Source organism: Pseudorasbora parva, chromosome 21 (assembly GCF_024679245.1).
Source record: "Pseudorasbora parva isolate DD20220531a chromosome 21, ASM2467924v1, whole genome shotgun sequence".
NCBI lineage: Eukaryota > Metazoa > Chordata > Actinopteri > Cypriniformes > Gobionidae > Pseudorasbora > Pseudorasbora parva.
Genome location: NC_090192.1, coordinates 9,502,513 through 9,519,143, shown reverse-complemented (window position 1 = coordinate 9,519,143; position 16,631 = coordinate 9,502,513). Strand labels below are relative to the sequence as shown.

The 16,631-nt window shown below is 36.6% G+C and overlaps 1 protein-coding gene across 4 annotated transcripts in view; it reads left to right on the top strand.

Moving 5' to 3' along the window:
* The window catches only part of exoc6 (exocyst complex component 6), a 66,054-nt gene extending 52,610 nt beyond the window's left edge, over window positions 1–13,444 (top strand). For 2 of the 4 annotated variants that reach the window (XM_067429224.1, XM_067429222.1), the window contains 4 exons: window positions 1,281–1,354; window positions 6,900–7,012; window positions 10,335–10,346; window positions 12,320–13,444. In XM_067429224.1, the coding sequence (XP_067285325.1) occupies window positions 1,281–1,354; window positions 6,900–7,012; window positions 10,335–10,346; window positions 12,320–12,452 (332 nt within the window). In that variant the 3' untranslated portion in view covers window positions 12,453–13,444. The remainder of the gene's footprint in view (window positions 1–1,280; window positions 1,355–6,899; window positions 7,013–10,334; window positions 10,347–12,319) is intronic. The other 2 variants (XM_067429225.1, XM_067429223.1) reach the window with 1 other exon arrangement.
* Window positions 13,445–16,631: the final 3,187 nt, after the last annotated feature.

Here is a 16,631-nt window from a genome sequence, read left to right as displayed (position 1 = left end):
CATTCAGTGGTCAGAGGTTCTTGCAGAAATCCTTGCCTAATCTTAATAATTGACAGATTTCTAACATTGTTGTGCTACTTTTGCTCGGTTGTCTTTTTCCCCTCATATAATTCAAATAATTGCATTAAAAAATAAAAAATAAACATTGATCTTGGTTCAAAAAGATAGTTATACAGTCAGTTATATTTGATCAAATGGTTTTGGAAAACTATAATTCAATATTCAATGTTAGTTAGTTAAGATGGATCCCTCCATCCATCCATGGTTTTCCAAAAACAGATGATCACATGTTATGAAAGAACCATCTAAATATATGGATTTTTGGAAAAGGTTGGTTGGTAGGTGATTGATGATTTTTTGGAAAAGATGGATTGATGCATGGATGGATCCATTAGATCCAACTATCCATCCATCCATGGTTTTCCACAAACAGATGATCAAATATAATGAAAGAACCATCTAACTAACTGGATTTTTGGAAAAGGTTGGTTGGTTGGTGATCGATGATTTTTGGAAAAGGTGAATGGATGGATCTAATGGATCCATCCATGGTTTTCCAAAAACAGATGATCAAATATAATTAACGAACCATCTAACTTAGTGAATTTTTGGAAAAGGTTGGTTGGTTGGTGATTGATGTTTTTGGAAAAGATGGACTGATGCATAGATGGATCCATTAGATCCATCTATCCATCCGTCCATCCATCCAGCCATGGTTTTCCAAAAACAGATGATCAAATATAATGAACGGACCACCTAACTAACTGGATTTTTGGAAAAGGTTGGTAAGTGGGTGATCGATGATTTTTGGAAAAGATGGATGGATGGATGGATGGATGGATAGATTTAATTAATCCATCCATCCATCAATCCATCTTTTCCAAAAATCATTGATATCCAACCACCCAAACAACTTTTTCCAAAAATCATTGATCACCATTTGATGGATCATCTGGCTTTGGAAACCCTTCGGGCTGATCAGTTACAAACAGATACACCAACTCAATTCTGAGATCAATCGCAGTCTGAAGGTCTGACCTGAGTTTGGTGGATTTTTGGACGCTTTAGAATGAGATAGTGTTAGAAAATTTCGAAAAAATATGACAACGTTTAAATAGTAGATCAGTATGTTGGCTTTCTTTAGTCACATGGTAAACATTTTAGAGTAACAATAATGCTTTGTGATTGTTCAAGAGTTTGATTTGATGTCGTGATGCACTCCAACGAATTAATCTAAATAACCCATATTAATATGATTTATTTTCCTATTCCTTTTGCAGTGTTTGCCAGTTCAGAGCCCGTGCCAGGATTCCAGGGGGACACACTGCAGTTGGCCTTCATTGACCTCCGACAGGTACAGACCTCTCTGCAGACATGACTATTCTTGATCCACAGTCCCTGTGAGTGGAGCTGAGGGCAAGGGTGGAGAACACACAGCATTAACAGGCACTAATGGATTATCCCTACCTGAACACTCCTACCTTCAGGAGGGGAAATCACTTAGTCGCAGTGGGGTTCATTATGCCTTTTTTTCCGTTTGCTCCTGTGTTTTGGGCTGCTTGGAGTTTGAACTTTTAATCTGGGCCTGAGGTGCTTAAGGTATAAACTGAGGTCATGTCAAGGTTTCTTCTACAAAGCTATGTCATATAAGGAAGTATTATTGGGGTGTGGTGTTACTAATTACAAAATCCCTCTGGTTTCTAATACCTCTTTTGATGTAATACAGCTTCTCAAAACTAAATGCATGTGTCTTCAAATCACATGCACAATAATCAAAAACATCCTGACATACATGTTTTCTATTTGGATTTCTATTAACAAAAATGTATTTAACATCCTTCTGAAAAATTGCAAATCCTATGAAAACATCCCTTCAGTTTCAATCCTCACTGTGAATCACATATACCACCTGTTCATGGGAAATGAAGAAACGCGCAGCCCTGGCTTTATCTGCAGGCCACACTTCAGTCAGGGTGGCGTCTTTCAGCGTGTCACGACTGCGGCCGTCCGCCAAGACCTCTCGATTACCATTAGCATGACGCCGCTTTGATCCTCGCCTGGTTTCTTGGAGGATTTGCTGACAGCTTCTCTCAAGTGCACTCAGCGAGCTCTGGCTCCAATTCTGACGGCGCGAGCTTGGACAGGGTCAGAGATAAGGAGAGCAGAGCTGGCGATCAGAATTTACCTATTCACCCCAACACCCAACGTAGATAACCTTCCCATCACGCATTATGACGCAGATCTGCCCTCGAGCTCTTATCGCAGGTTCACGTGGAGTAGATTCCGGGCTAACGTTTTTTCCTTTTGAGCATGTGCCGACACCGAATAGAGAGGTCACAGTGTCCCTGCCAATCACGCAGCGGCTAATGGAGACTCTTGTTTACTCTGTCGTGTTTTCAACATTTCCTTAAGCCCTTGTTGTCTGTAAGGTGATACTGTGCAGGGTTGTACTAATACTGGTAAAAATGCTCTTGTTCACATCACTTAACAGAGAGAAAAATGTCTTAAGGCACATTTTTGAACATGCCTAGTTTACGGTGTTCTTCGCTTTCACCAACGTTACGAATAAGTAATTAAGAGTAGCAACACTACTCCTTTTCAGTAGTGTAACAATAGAACAGTTGTTCTATTAGTCCAGCTTTTCCATTATCTAGGTACTTTTTGCAACAATTAGCAATTAAAACACAACATTGAATCATTACAACGTAACTGTAATAATAAATGCCCCTTAAAGGGTTTGTTCACCCAAAAATGAAATTGATGTCATTAATGACTCACCATAATGTCGATCCACACCTGTAAGACCTCCGTTCATCTTCAGAACACAGTTTAAGATATTTTATGTTTAGTCCAAGAGCATATGGAAGTGTATGCACACTATACTGTCCATGTCCAGAAAGGGAATAAAAACATCATCAAAGTAGTCCATATGTGACATCAGTTGGTTAATTAGAATCTCTTGAAGCACTGAAAATACATTTTGGTCAAAAAATAACAAAAACTATGACTTTATTCAGCATTGTCTTCTCTTCCATGTTTGTTTTCAAACCTCAAATAAAGTTTTGAATGGTTATGAATCAGCGTTCTGATTCATGATTCGGATCGCGTGTCAAACTGCTGAAATCACGTGACATTGGTGATCCGAATCATGAACCAAAACACTGATTCATAACCGTTTGAAACTTTATTTGAGGATTGAAAACAAACCAGGAAGAGAAGACAATGCTGAATAAAGTCGTAGTATTTGTGATTTTTGACCAAAATGTATTTTCGATGCTTCAAGAAATTCTAATTAACCCACTGATGTAACATATGGACTACTTTGATGATGTTTTTATTCCCTTTCTGGACATGGACAGTATAGTGTGCATACACTTCCATATGCTCTTGGACTAAATATAAAATATCTTAAACTGTGTTCTGAAGATGAACGGAGGTCTTACGGGTGTCCAACTACATGAGGGTGAGTAATTCATTAAATAATTTTCATTTTTGTATGAACTAACCATTTAAATCTTCGATTAAACTCTTTAAAATATTGCTTTTTAAATTTGTTTCTAAACATGTAATTAAATTTAGCATCCCAGATTTTCATTGTGGTCCCGGACTTTGAGATTCCACTGTTTATCGAATTCCCTCAAAAGGCTGAAAAAAAACATCAAAATCTAATTCATAACAGTGCAAAGTAGTCAGTGGTTTTATATCCAGTGAATGCATGAACTCAAATCACTTATACCTTTAATGTCTACGAAATGCATAGGTATAAATTCTATTAAATTAGCTATATCGAACCGCCCAGGGTCTGCAAATATTGACATTTACAAGCACAGTCTTGTTGCCCATGATGCTCCACAGGGTCATTGGTGTGTTTAGCAGCAATATTGTCACAGCCCAGCAGGAGCAGCAAACAGCACTAAATAACGGTCCGAAAAACAGACCTCCTCAATACGGACCACATAGTAGGTGTGAAGTGCTATTAGCCCCCTGAACCCTCCTCTCCCAGCCCTCCATAATGAACGAGCCATCCAGGAATTGTCCCCCATTGATTGATATTGATTTGCATACATAGAGGTGAGTGATCTGGCCCTTCTCCAGCAAATTAAGTTCAATGTGTCCAGAGCCTTGCTTTGAATCAGAGTTGCAAAGTGGCAGGGAGCCCACCGACCAGAGCACCGTGGAGCCAGGATTAGCTCCTCTTTGGGTTATCTAGAGGTCACGGAGGGATTTCTCTTCCTTTTGCATTTAAAGTGCTCCCAGCTCCCCAATAAGTGCCCTAGTCACCCCCGTCATTAGTGTATGACCTCACACACTTCTCTTTGGACAACTTCTGACTTTTTTTTTTTTTTTAAAGAAGAGGAAACTTCACAAGGAACCTTTATAAAAGTCCCCCTTCAGGTTGTCGTACATGTGTAGTTTTGCTGTAAAATCTTTACTGATTAAATATAACACTAACTTGTGTTATATTTAATACACTAACTTAAATATAACACTAACTCAAGATGAACATTTACTGGCCTGAAGCAACTTTAGGTTTAAGTTCATCATTAAATTTATTCTGTTATTGGTCTGTTTATTGACCTTTCTAAGGCTTTTGATACAGTGGATCACAGCATTCTTTTAAAATGTATAGGTAAAATTGGGGTGTCCTTAAATGCGGTAAGTTGGTTTAAAAATTATCTTACAGGGAGATTTCAATGTATTACATGTGATGGTATTACATCAGGGAAGGCTGCAATTACAATCGGTGTTCCACAAGGCTCCATTTTAGGGCCACTTTTGTTTACCATCTACATAAATTCTATCTCTGAACGTGTAAATGCAAATGTACACCTTTATGCGGATGACACCATCATCTATTGCACTGCACCCTCTCCATGTGAGGCTTTAATAAAACTGCAGGAGGCTTTCACAGTCTTGCAAGAAAATTTAAGGAAATTAAAGTTAGTGCTTAATGCTAAAAAAAACAAATACATGTTGTTCACGCACTCAAAGTTCAAAGTAAATTCACTACCTCCAATTGTAACTGCACAGGGACAGGAAATAGAGAAGGTGTCATGCTACACATATCTAGGTTTTTTATTGGATGAAAATATTTCTTTTAATCCTCATGTTATGCATGTGGTAAAGAAACTTAGAGTAAAGCTAGGTTTCTTTTTTCGAAATAAGGCTTGTTTTAATTTGAAAGCTAGAAAAGAACTTGTAGCAGCCACATTTTTATCTGTTCTGGATTATGGCGACATTATCTATATGCATGCCTCAAAGTCTGTAATGCGTTCACTTGATTCTGTCTACCATTCAGCACTACGATTTATAACAAAAGCAGACTATAATACACATCACTGCAATTTGGACAGCTTATCTGGTTGGTTACCACTGTCTAAACGCAGAAAACGCAATTGGTTGATTTTTATTTATAAAGCAATTACTGGATTATTACCATCATATTTATCAGTTTTTTCATTGGCAACAAACAATAGATATAACCTCAGGTCAAACAATATCATACTTTTTAAATTGCCTACTGTTCATTTCGAATTTGGTAAAACAGCCTACCGTTACAATGCTCCATCAACCTGGAACGCACTACAGAAAAATCTGAAACTAAACATGTTTATTTCCATCTCTGATTTTAAGTCGTATCTGGCAGACATTCTGCATCATACATGTGAATGTGTCTAGACTTTTTGTTGTGTACAGCCTGCATATTCTCACTTGTAAATTGTATTTATGTTTTATGTTGTGTCCATCATTGTTTTTATATGTCTTTTTAACTATGTGCTGCCTTTTCTTGGCCAGGGCTCACTTGAAAAAGAGACTACTGTCTCAATGTGACTACCCTGGTAAAACAAAGGAGAAATAAATAAAAAATAAAATAAATACATAATTTTAATGATACATATGATACATCAGGCTTATGTTTTGCCCCCACAATTAAAACTACAGACCCTTGGTCATAAAACTAAGCATTTAAATATCATCTTAATAAGACATGTTATTGGGAGAGTAACAGCTGATATTTATATGCATTTTATGTAAGTATTTGTTTTACTGTTATAAAGATTTAATTGATTTACATTACAAGTAATCAGGTCAGGACAGTTCTCATCTTTTTGGCATGTTTGCTCAGTTTGGGCTCACCTGAATAGGTGTTTTTTTTTCTTCATATTCTCACCCTATTATACTATATATTATATATTTTTTTTGTTTAGTTTTTTTATTTTTATGTCAGGCTTAATAACAGGGTTAATCCAGTGAAATGTAAAACGGTGCTAATGTTTTAGTAATATTTACCACATAATTGTTTCATGCTATAATACATGCTGGGAACATTGGGACAGGCTTTCAACAATACTTTAATATTTAAGGCTTGTCGGCAAAATCTTTAGAGTATTTTTGTTCAAAAACACTGAGTAAACCAACTCAACTCAGTACAAGCTACTTTTTATTTACATTTTTTTTAATACATTTGTTAAAATAGGTTTTTGCAAGTGGAATTTTTTACAGTGCACTTGTGATCAGGGTTTTCACATGGAAAAAGTCTGAAATATCTGGAAAACTCATGCAAATACATAAAATATTGAAAATGAACATACATTTGAATCTATTTCACTTTATTCTCATCTCTGATATATTTCATTGGCTTGAATTATGTATGTATCTCTATAAAAAAATAGAAATCCTTTGAAATTCTTAATTTTATAAATTCTGCCCTGATTATTAAAATGCCAAATGAGAACAAATGCAAATTATATTTATTCATCTTCAGTATTGTTTATTGTTCTAATCCTAACCTTAACCTATTCTGTTTGTTCACACAAAGTTCTGTTCTTGACACTTTTGTTGATTTTTGATTTATTCAGTGATTATATTGAACATCTGTTTCTCTGTTTCTCTTTAAGCTTCTAGATCTGTTTATGGTGTGGGACTGGTCCACATACCTGGCAGACTACGGACAGCCCACCTCAAAGTACCTGCGGGTTAACCCCTCCACTGCACTAGCACTTTTGGAGAAGTACGTAGTGTTTTTAACTCTTTCCTTCAGCTCAATGAAGAAGTGCTAAAATCAAACTCCATTGAAATCAGTTGAACTTCATAACGTGCCTGCTGCCTTAGGGTGTGTTCACACTTGTAGTTTGCTTCTTTTGGTTATTTTTGTCCAGACCCAAAAACAAATAAAATGATCATAGGTGGAGCATGTGTAAGATTGGGCAAGGCTTGTCCTTCCCCTGGCCACGGACTTAAGACGAGCGTGGAATCTCAAACCACTGCCTGCTGCTGCTTCTGATTAGCCTGGATGCCAGCCGTTCTCTGCCCCGCCCACAACATTTGAGCTCGGGCGGTTCGGTCTGGATTCGATCCATAGAGGAGTGATTATGCCTGAACAGAAACTGTTCGGACCAATCAAATTGTCAGGGCGGGCTTTAGACCATGATGGACAGATGATAAACAGTAACGTAATCATGCATGTCATCAAAGGGGCTTGGATTATATTTGTTCGAATCCAAAACGGAGCGCTTGTTTGCTATGCATTCACCGTCACTATTTCTCTCTGAAATGATGATCATGTTGGGTGAGTACTCTGTGTATTATTAAAATCTTTCTTTTACAACACCGGCAAAGATCGTTTATTTCAGCGTACGTGCAGACAGGGTTGCCAAGTTTTTACAACAAAACCCGCCAACTACTAGCCCAAAACAATAGCTTCTTAAGGGGGGTTCTCTGGAAAAAAAATGGCGTTTGAGGGGTAAAATGTGTGTTATTTGGGCAAGGTTGCCTGCTAAAATTCGTATTCCTGGGTCTATATATTGCATAACTGAGGTCCCTCAACCCGCGGACATAGAAAGCAACCCGCGGGGAAAAAATGAAGACTTGGCAACACAGTGCAGTTGAGCTCTGTTGACATTTGACAACTAACGTTATGCGTCGCTCCATTGCTCTGATTGGTTGTCGGTCTATCCAATTGATGTCTTTCCTGGTTTGATTGAAACACGCCCCATAATTAAAGCCCAATGGAGCAGTTTCAGACTCATATTCTGACTAGAATTGAGTATGACCACGTTAGGCTAGCTTCTGATAACTTTATAGGGAAAAGCTACCCATAACTGCTGATCTAGGAGCAGTTTTCACTGTAATAATAGTATATTGATAAAAGTTTTGGCAAACATTGCAATGCGTGTCTGTGTTTGCCCACTAAAGAACGTCAAAGGTTTCTGTGAATGTTTTTGCAGCATTGAGCAGAGTAGCCAAGCACAAAAATATCTGTTGATTTCTTGAACGCAATGGCCAATCAGAGGTGTTTAAATTAGCACTGAACAAGAAATGGCATTTTAAGCAATGAGAGTGAATCCTCGTAAATCCTCTCATTATTGCAAATAATGTAGACTTGCATGCTTTCGGTTATGTCAATCCCAGCAATTTTATTGTTTTTCTTTTAAAATGAACTATTTCCCCACCAAACACAGAATTTTCTAGCCAAGAATTCTAGACGCACCCTAGCGGCAGCAAATTTAATCTGCCCGCAAGTGTCGTCTAGCAACTCTCAATACCCTTCTGAGCTGGATTCGCCTAACTCTTGCCGGGCCAATCACATCGTGTATAGAGTCGGTGGGCGGGGCCATAATGACGACGGCCGAGTTGCGTTTGCGTGCTTCTAGTAAACACAGAAACTGGCGAACGGCGGTCTTTCGAATCAGCTTTGACCGCGACTCTGGAAGACTTGGAGTTAAGCTTTTCTCTGAGAAAAGAACAAAGAACGGCACTGAAGTCATTCTTAAAAAGGGAAGATGTGTTCGGAGTTTAGCCGACCGTATACGGCGAATGTTTAATCTATCAACGAGCTCTGCTTCACCTTCGTTGCTCTGGTTGGTGTAGCGCTATCCAATCGGGTGCAGAGGGAGTTTGGAAGACAACCGTTTATCCCGCCCCTCGGATTGATCCCTGTCTATGGAGAGTTTCCAGACCAAACATCTTGATGTGGGTCTGGCTTGTCAGGCTAAGAATTTTCTGTTATTTGTGAGAAAACGCTTCCAGGCCAAAAACTGAATTTTCCGTGTTTTTACTTTTAGATGCCAGGGGGCTATTACACATCTTCTGAATGAGTACTTAATCTCCTGATCAAAACACACGCGAGGAAGACGGAGTAAAACAAGTGATCGCATGTAATCATATGCATATGAAAAATAACTTGATCATCAACATTAAACAGCATATGAATCAAAACTATGTTACTGAATAAAATGTGGACTCGGGGCAAATTACAGGGCTGTGGAAGCATTAGGGGTGTTGATGGACTCGATCTACTCCATCTGTGTTTGATCATCGCTCTGAATCTGATCTGGATACAAAAATCTTTCACAAAAACATGATATTCTCAGCTTTTTGTTCAAAATGTTGCTTTTTTATGAAACTTACCCATATTCAAGTGTCGATAAAAAAAGAATGCAGTAAGCTAGAATAAAAGTTTTCTGTTTGTTTAAAAGAAGAGGGACAGTTCTTTCTTTTGATATATTGCATGCTCTGATATTTATAAAACAAAATATTCTATGGGCAATTACATTTTGGTGAAAATGGTCAAAAACCCTGGCGGTGGCTGGCAACATTTCTTAAAAACACTGGCAGGGAAAGAGTTAACAGTGGTTTGTTTGTCTAGATGCTTTAAAAGGTTAGTTCACCCATCTAGGTGTTAAAGCTAAAGCTCACCCAAAAGCTAAAGCTCAGCTAAAGCCCAAAGCTAACGTTTAAAAGGTTAGATTTACCCTGGCGTTTGCTCATCCTCTGCCTATGAAAATGATACGTTTATTTCTGGTTCACTTAGCGTTCACACTGTCGATTTTAACTCAGAACCTAAAGATGCAAAACAATATAATGGCTTTCCTGATTTGTTTTGCTATGGAACTTATTGAACATCCAAAACAATGCTGTGTGCTGGCTGGGCTAAATGGACTCTTTTAGAGTTGCATCTCGTGACATCCTGTCCTGTTTTTGGTTAGTTTAGATGCCTTCGATCCATGTTGTGTTCATATTTCAGTCAAACCACTTCGGTCTTAGTCTTGGTCCACGTATTTCACATCAGGGTTCAGATGGCAGCGTTCACACTTATTAAAATGAATGCACAAACAGAACAATCACACCAGAGTTTCTTTTAATAGAACCAAAACTGCCAAGTGTGAACACACCCAGAAAGCAGCTGGCAGCTCACTGGTTTTGGAACAGAACCTCTACCAATCAGTGAACAAAAGATGAAGTGATCTGAACAGTGGAGCTCTGCTTTGTCCTTTCAATCTAATATATAATCTCGTCCTCTTTCTTTCTTTTTTTTTACTAACCAACGCCAGGGTCAACAGGGGGTACGTAGATCCAACATGGATTTCTCTCTCTCTCTCCATAGTAATGTGATGTGCTGCATGATTAGACTCTTACGTTATGAGATATGGATATTGTTATTTTTAGAATAAATATCTTTTATTTCTCCATCATTTATTCATCCCACACCCATTTCAGCATATATACTGTACAGAGTTGCTGAATAATAAAATGAGTAATAATGAGAATAAGTCATGCATCACCATATCTTAACTAAATCATTACTAAAGTACTGTTTTTTATGTGCATTTAGAAGTCTTTACACTGAATATTCAGCATTCGATGTAGCATATATATATATATATATATATATATATATATATATATATATATATATATATATATATATATATATATATAATTAAAAATGCAATTACACAGATATGCATTTGAATGTATTGTCATTTATATATATATTGCCAAAAGTATTGAGGCACCCCTCCAAATCATTGAATTCAGATGTTTCAATCACTTCCATGGCCACAGGTGTAAAATCAAGCACCTAGACTTGCAGACGCTTCTACAAACATTTGTGAAAGAATGGGTCGCTCTCAGGAGCTCAGTGAACTCAAGTGTGGTACCGTGATAGGTTGACACCTGTACATTCGTGAAATTTCCTCACTACTAAATATTCCACGGTCAACTGTTAGTGGTATTATAACAAAGTGGAAGCAATTGGGAACAACAGCAACTCAGCCACGAAGTGTTAGGTCACTGAAATCACAGAGCGGTGTCAGTGTATAGAAGTCGCCAACTTTCTGCAGAGTCAAAAGCTACAGACCTCCAAACTTTGTGCAGTCTTCAGATTAGCTCAAGAACAGTGTGTAGAGAGCTTCATGGAATGGGTTTCCATGGCTGAGCAGCTGCATCCAAGCCTTACATCACCAAGTGCAATGCAAAGCGTGGGATGCAGTGGTGAAAAGCACACCGCCACTGGACTCTAGAGCAGAGGAGACGTGTTCTCTGGAGTGACGGATCACGCTTTTCTGTCTGACAATCCGATGGACAAGTCTGAGTTTGTCAGTTGCCAGGAGAACGGTAATTGTCTGACTGCATCGTGCCACGTGTAAAGTTTGGTGAAGGGGGGATTATGGTGTGGGGTTGTTTTTCAGGGGTTGAAAAACAACCCCACACCATAGTTCTTAGTTCCTTAGTTCTAGCAAAAGGAGCTCTAATGCTTCAGCATACCAAGACATTTTGAACAATTTCATGCTCCTAACTTTGTGGGAACAGTTTGGGAACAGCTCCTTCCTGTTCCAACATGACTACGCACCAATGCACAAAGCAAAGGTCCATAAAGACATGGATGAGCGAGTTTGGTGTGGAGGAACTTGACTGGCCTGTACAGAGTCCTGACCTCAACCTGATAGAACACCTTTGGGATGAATTAGAGCGGAGACTGAGAGCCAGGCCTTCTCGTCCAACATCAGTGCCTGACCTCACAAATGCGCTTCTAAAAGAATGGTCATAAATTCCCATAAACACACTCCTAAACCTTGTGGAAAGCCTTCGCAGAAGAGTTGAAGCTGTTAGAGCTGCAAAAATCTGCAAAACTCCATATTAAACCCTACTGATTAAGAATGAGATGTCATTAAAGTTCATGTGTATGTGAAGGAAGGCGACCTAAATCTTTTGGCATTATAGTGTATATTATGACATAAGACCTGAAACATAGAGTATGAATCATATGAGAACAACTTTTATGTTCTTTTGTTTTAGTCTTTTTAGTTTTTGAACTACCCATTCCCCATTCACTATTATATTATATTAATTATATTATATTATATTATATTATATTATATTATATTATATTATATTATATTATATTATATTATATTATATTATATTTATATTTATATTATATTATATATTATATTATATTAATTATGTGTATACTTCATATGTTCGATTGCTATTATAAACTGTTATAATATTGTCTTATTGCTTTTATTGCCAGGATGAAAGACACAAGTAAAAAGAACAACATCTTCTCTCAGTTCAGAAAGAACGACCGTGACAAGCAGAAATTGATCGAGACGGTGGTGAAGCAGCTGAGAAGTCTGGTGAATGGAATGTCCCAGCATTCCTAGAGTCGTTGACATGAACTCCAAACACTGGGCTGGGTTTGACAATGTAACTTATAAACTATATTATACTTTTTGCTTTGGCCCTTTTTTTCAAGTCGCTGTAATTTAACAACTCTCAAAGTACTGTGGTATATTTTGACTGCATCCTCCATGTCTTCTGCCAAAATATTCACCACTGTAGGCTAATAATGTAAATTGATGAAGAAGAAAAAAAAAAAGTTATGCAGTAATTTTTTGTAATGTATTTTTAAAGGTTGAGAATTATGTTTTGTACGTTGTGAAAGTGCAATGACTGTAACACTACACTTGAGAGAGCGGAGGTGTGTGTGTGACTGCTGATGCTAATGGTCATATTGCAACCTGTATGAAATTCTCCCTAGTGTAACAAGAATGAAGTTTTTATTGTAAATATTTTTAAATGTATTTAACACTGCTATGGAGTCATGCTTCCCATCGGTCTGCCTTGAGTTGAATTGAACTCAGATTAGGTAACTTCAAAATTATAGAAACATTTGCATGAGAATGCTTCATTTTTTGTTTTATTTTTTAAGTTGGCAGACTTTGTTTAAACTTATGTGCACAGAAAAGCACTTCTTAATGTAAAAGAATCTAAAATTGTCACCTACATTTCACTGATGTACAAATGCGCCACAGAATTCTATTTAATTTTTATTTTCTCAGGGTGAAATGAAAGCTTTGGGTTCAAATGCTTTAGAATCTCATTTTAAGATGAAAATAAATAAGCAATAATTGGTCCAGCTACAGACTGTGCAAAGTTGCATTGAAAAAAATTCACATTCATTTGATTATCGCTTATGGTTTTTTGTTTCTTAAAATTTATTTTTAACAGGCATTTTGCACTGAAAATGATTTATGTTTTAATAAGCAACTGTATGCTTATGTATTTAAAGTACCATTGTATATACCACAATATTTTGTTAAAATTGGGGGGGGGAAATGGAATGTAAAGATAAAACCTTTGTCATTAGCTCTGAGAGTGTTTCCATATTTTCATTTCCTGTTATCTCATGGCTGTAACAACACTAATATTGGTTTCACTTTAAAATAACTCTCATAATTTAAAGGCAAAGCAGTAGATCCATAATATTCAGATATCAAAACAGATGAATTATGGTTTCAAGACATTCCAAGTATTTGAATGTGCATTAACCAATGATCTGTTGAGCATTATATACTGTTTGTTAACATTATAAATGAAAGTTACTATAAAGCGTCACCCTGATATTCAACATTTCAATAAGACAGGCAGAATCACAATATCCATAAATCTCACTGGCATTACCTGAAGTTACACAAACTCAAGTGACTTCAGTTGTTTTCAAAGCCCATTCAGTTTTATTTGTGTGCTTTAATAAAATATTATCACAAAAATACAGTACATTTGATATTTTTTTATTATTTATTGTTTTTGCTTCTTAATATATTACAGTCTTGTAGCTCTGTACAGATCTATTTAAATATAAAGAGTTCATGTCAGACAAATATGTGTGTGTGTGTGTGTATGTCCTCTTGATTTATTATTAATGTGAGGAAACAGTTGGACTACTCAATATTTTTTTTTTTATAACGTGATACATTTTTCAGGATTCTTTGATGAAATGTTTAAAGTACAAATAGAAATATTTTGTAACAATACACACTAGCATTCAAACGTTCGGGTTAGTAAATGTTTTGTTCTTTCTTTTTTATGAAAGAAATTCATAATTTTATTCAGCAAGAATGTACAGCAAGGATTGATATATATATATATATATATATATATATATATATATATATATATATATATATATATATATATATATATATATATATATATATATAAACTAAGTGATAGTGAAGATTTATATTAATTTAGATTTATAACTGATTATAAAATCAGCATATTAGAATGATTTACGAAGGATCATGTGACACTTAAGAACACACACACACACACATATATATATATATATATATATATATATATATATATATATATATATATATATATATATATATATATATATATATATATAAATGTTGATTTTATTTTTTTAGAAGAATGCATTTGAAGTAATATATATGTTTGAAAAGATTCGTTTTTTGTAAATAATATTTCTAAACAACGCTTTAATAATTCCCAATAACATGTTTTCTAGGAATATAGGCTATACATTTATCTGACATTATAAAGGCTCTTCATTCAGTAGCCTACGTCATCACTGAAGTTAGACCAAACGCCTCCAAAAAGCAGCACTACAGATGCCCCAGGCGGTTTGTTTATTGCACCATTCACAAAAACAAGGAACATAGCCAACTTTTACATCGATATATAATGAAAGATCCCTCGTCCTTCTCTGCCTCTCAAGCAGCTTTTGTGTTGTTGCTGATACAGCAGTAACACACAGCAGTGGATCCTGAAGATGAGGCTTTGGGAGGGACTCGGGGGTTATATCGTTGGCAGTCGCGGTGGCTTCAGTGCAGATGACGGTGGTCCGGTGTTGTGCCGAATTTTAACTCCCTTCCAAATTATTACCCCCCTCGTTGAGACCGCTGCCTGGTTGCCTAATCCGAACCCCACCCCCACACTTGATACTAAACCTACCTACTGGGGACTGCATGGCGGGGGTCAGAATTCTACACAACACCGGCAGCTCTGAGCCCCGCGCTGGTCCAGCACACGGACTCGAGCCGTCTGCCCTTCCCCATGCACGGGCTCTATGGGCCGGCCGCTCAGTGGAGAACAGGCTTGTGCACAATTCAGAATTGAATTGAGAATGACTCCTAAATTCCAATTCAATTCTTGAATTTGAATTGATATCAAAAACAGGATGTAGAATTATAATTCGATTTGAAAAAAGGAAGTAGAATTGAAATTCAAGAAAAATTCAAAGAAATTCATATACATGTCCGTCTTGCCATAGCAGCTTCATCTGCACCTGTTGAGAGAATTTTGCATTAGAATTAATGATAACTGCATTTACAACAAGCTTGTTCTATTTATTATTTTGAAATTAAAATAACATTGGAACAAAACAAATTAAACAACATTGAGGGGTTAATTTGTTTAAATGTATCATTATCTGTATTTTCAAAATGTATGCAGGGTTGAGGAGTGACAGTGTAAAAAAATAATCATGGGTCTTGTCATTTTCACCCCCAAAAAAAGAAGAAAAAAAGGTGATAGTTAAAAATAGTGACTATTTTTTCTTAAGAAAATTGTGGTTCCGTGTTGTAAAGAAATAAAACCAAGACTTTCCTGTTTTAAAGGAAATGTAAGCAATATTGGAGACTTGAATTGAAGAACCGATTAAGCTAATACAATTATTTTATTATTTAAAAGTTTATTTTAAGAGATTTAGCTCAATTATGCAGTTTTATTTAGAGACACCACTGTTGGTTCCCAGCATGCTTTGCATATGGCTGGAAATGGAGATTAATATTGAAATGAAGTGTTGTTTAATGTGTTTTTGAGCGAAGGGAATCATCTGTTAATGTATAATGTTCATTTATGTTTGACATTGTTGAAGTTTTGACCGTTACCATTGTGCAGAAGAGTAAGGCAAGGCAAGTTTATTTATATAGCACATTTCATACACAATGGCAATTGAAAGTGCTTTAGAAAGGAATTAAAATAGGGATAAAAATGCATAAGAAAAAGAATACAATGTAAAGAGAATTAAAAATAATAGAATGATGATAACCAAAGAAAATAACAAAGGTAAACTAAAACAGTTATACAAATAATTTAAAAAATGATGCATAGATAAGGTGCAATCAGTCGGACGTACAGTGCTCAGAGCTCATTCAGTAAATGCACATGCAGTTAAACAGATGTGTTTTGAGTCTGGATTTGAATGTGGCTACTGTTGGAGCTCATCTGATCTGTTCAGGAAGCTGGTTCAGCTGCGGCTGGCATAATAGCTAAAAGCAGACTCTCCTCGCTTTGAGTGAACTCTTGGTAATCTGATTTGATCCTGCTGATCTGAGTGATCTGTTGGGTTTGTATTTAATCAGCATATCTGCGATGTATTGAGGTCCTAGGTCATTGAGAGATTTATAAACAAGTATTAGTACTTTAAAATTGATCCTAGATGTTACTGGAAGCCGGTGTAAAGACCTGAGGACTGGTGTGATATGGTCATATTTTCTGGTTCTGCTCAGAATCCTGGCAGCAGCGTT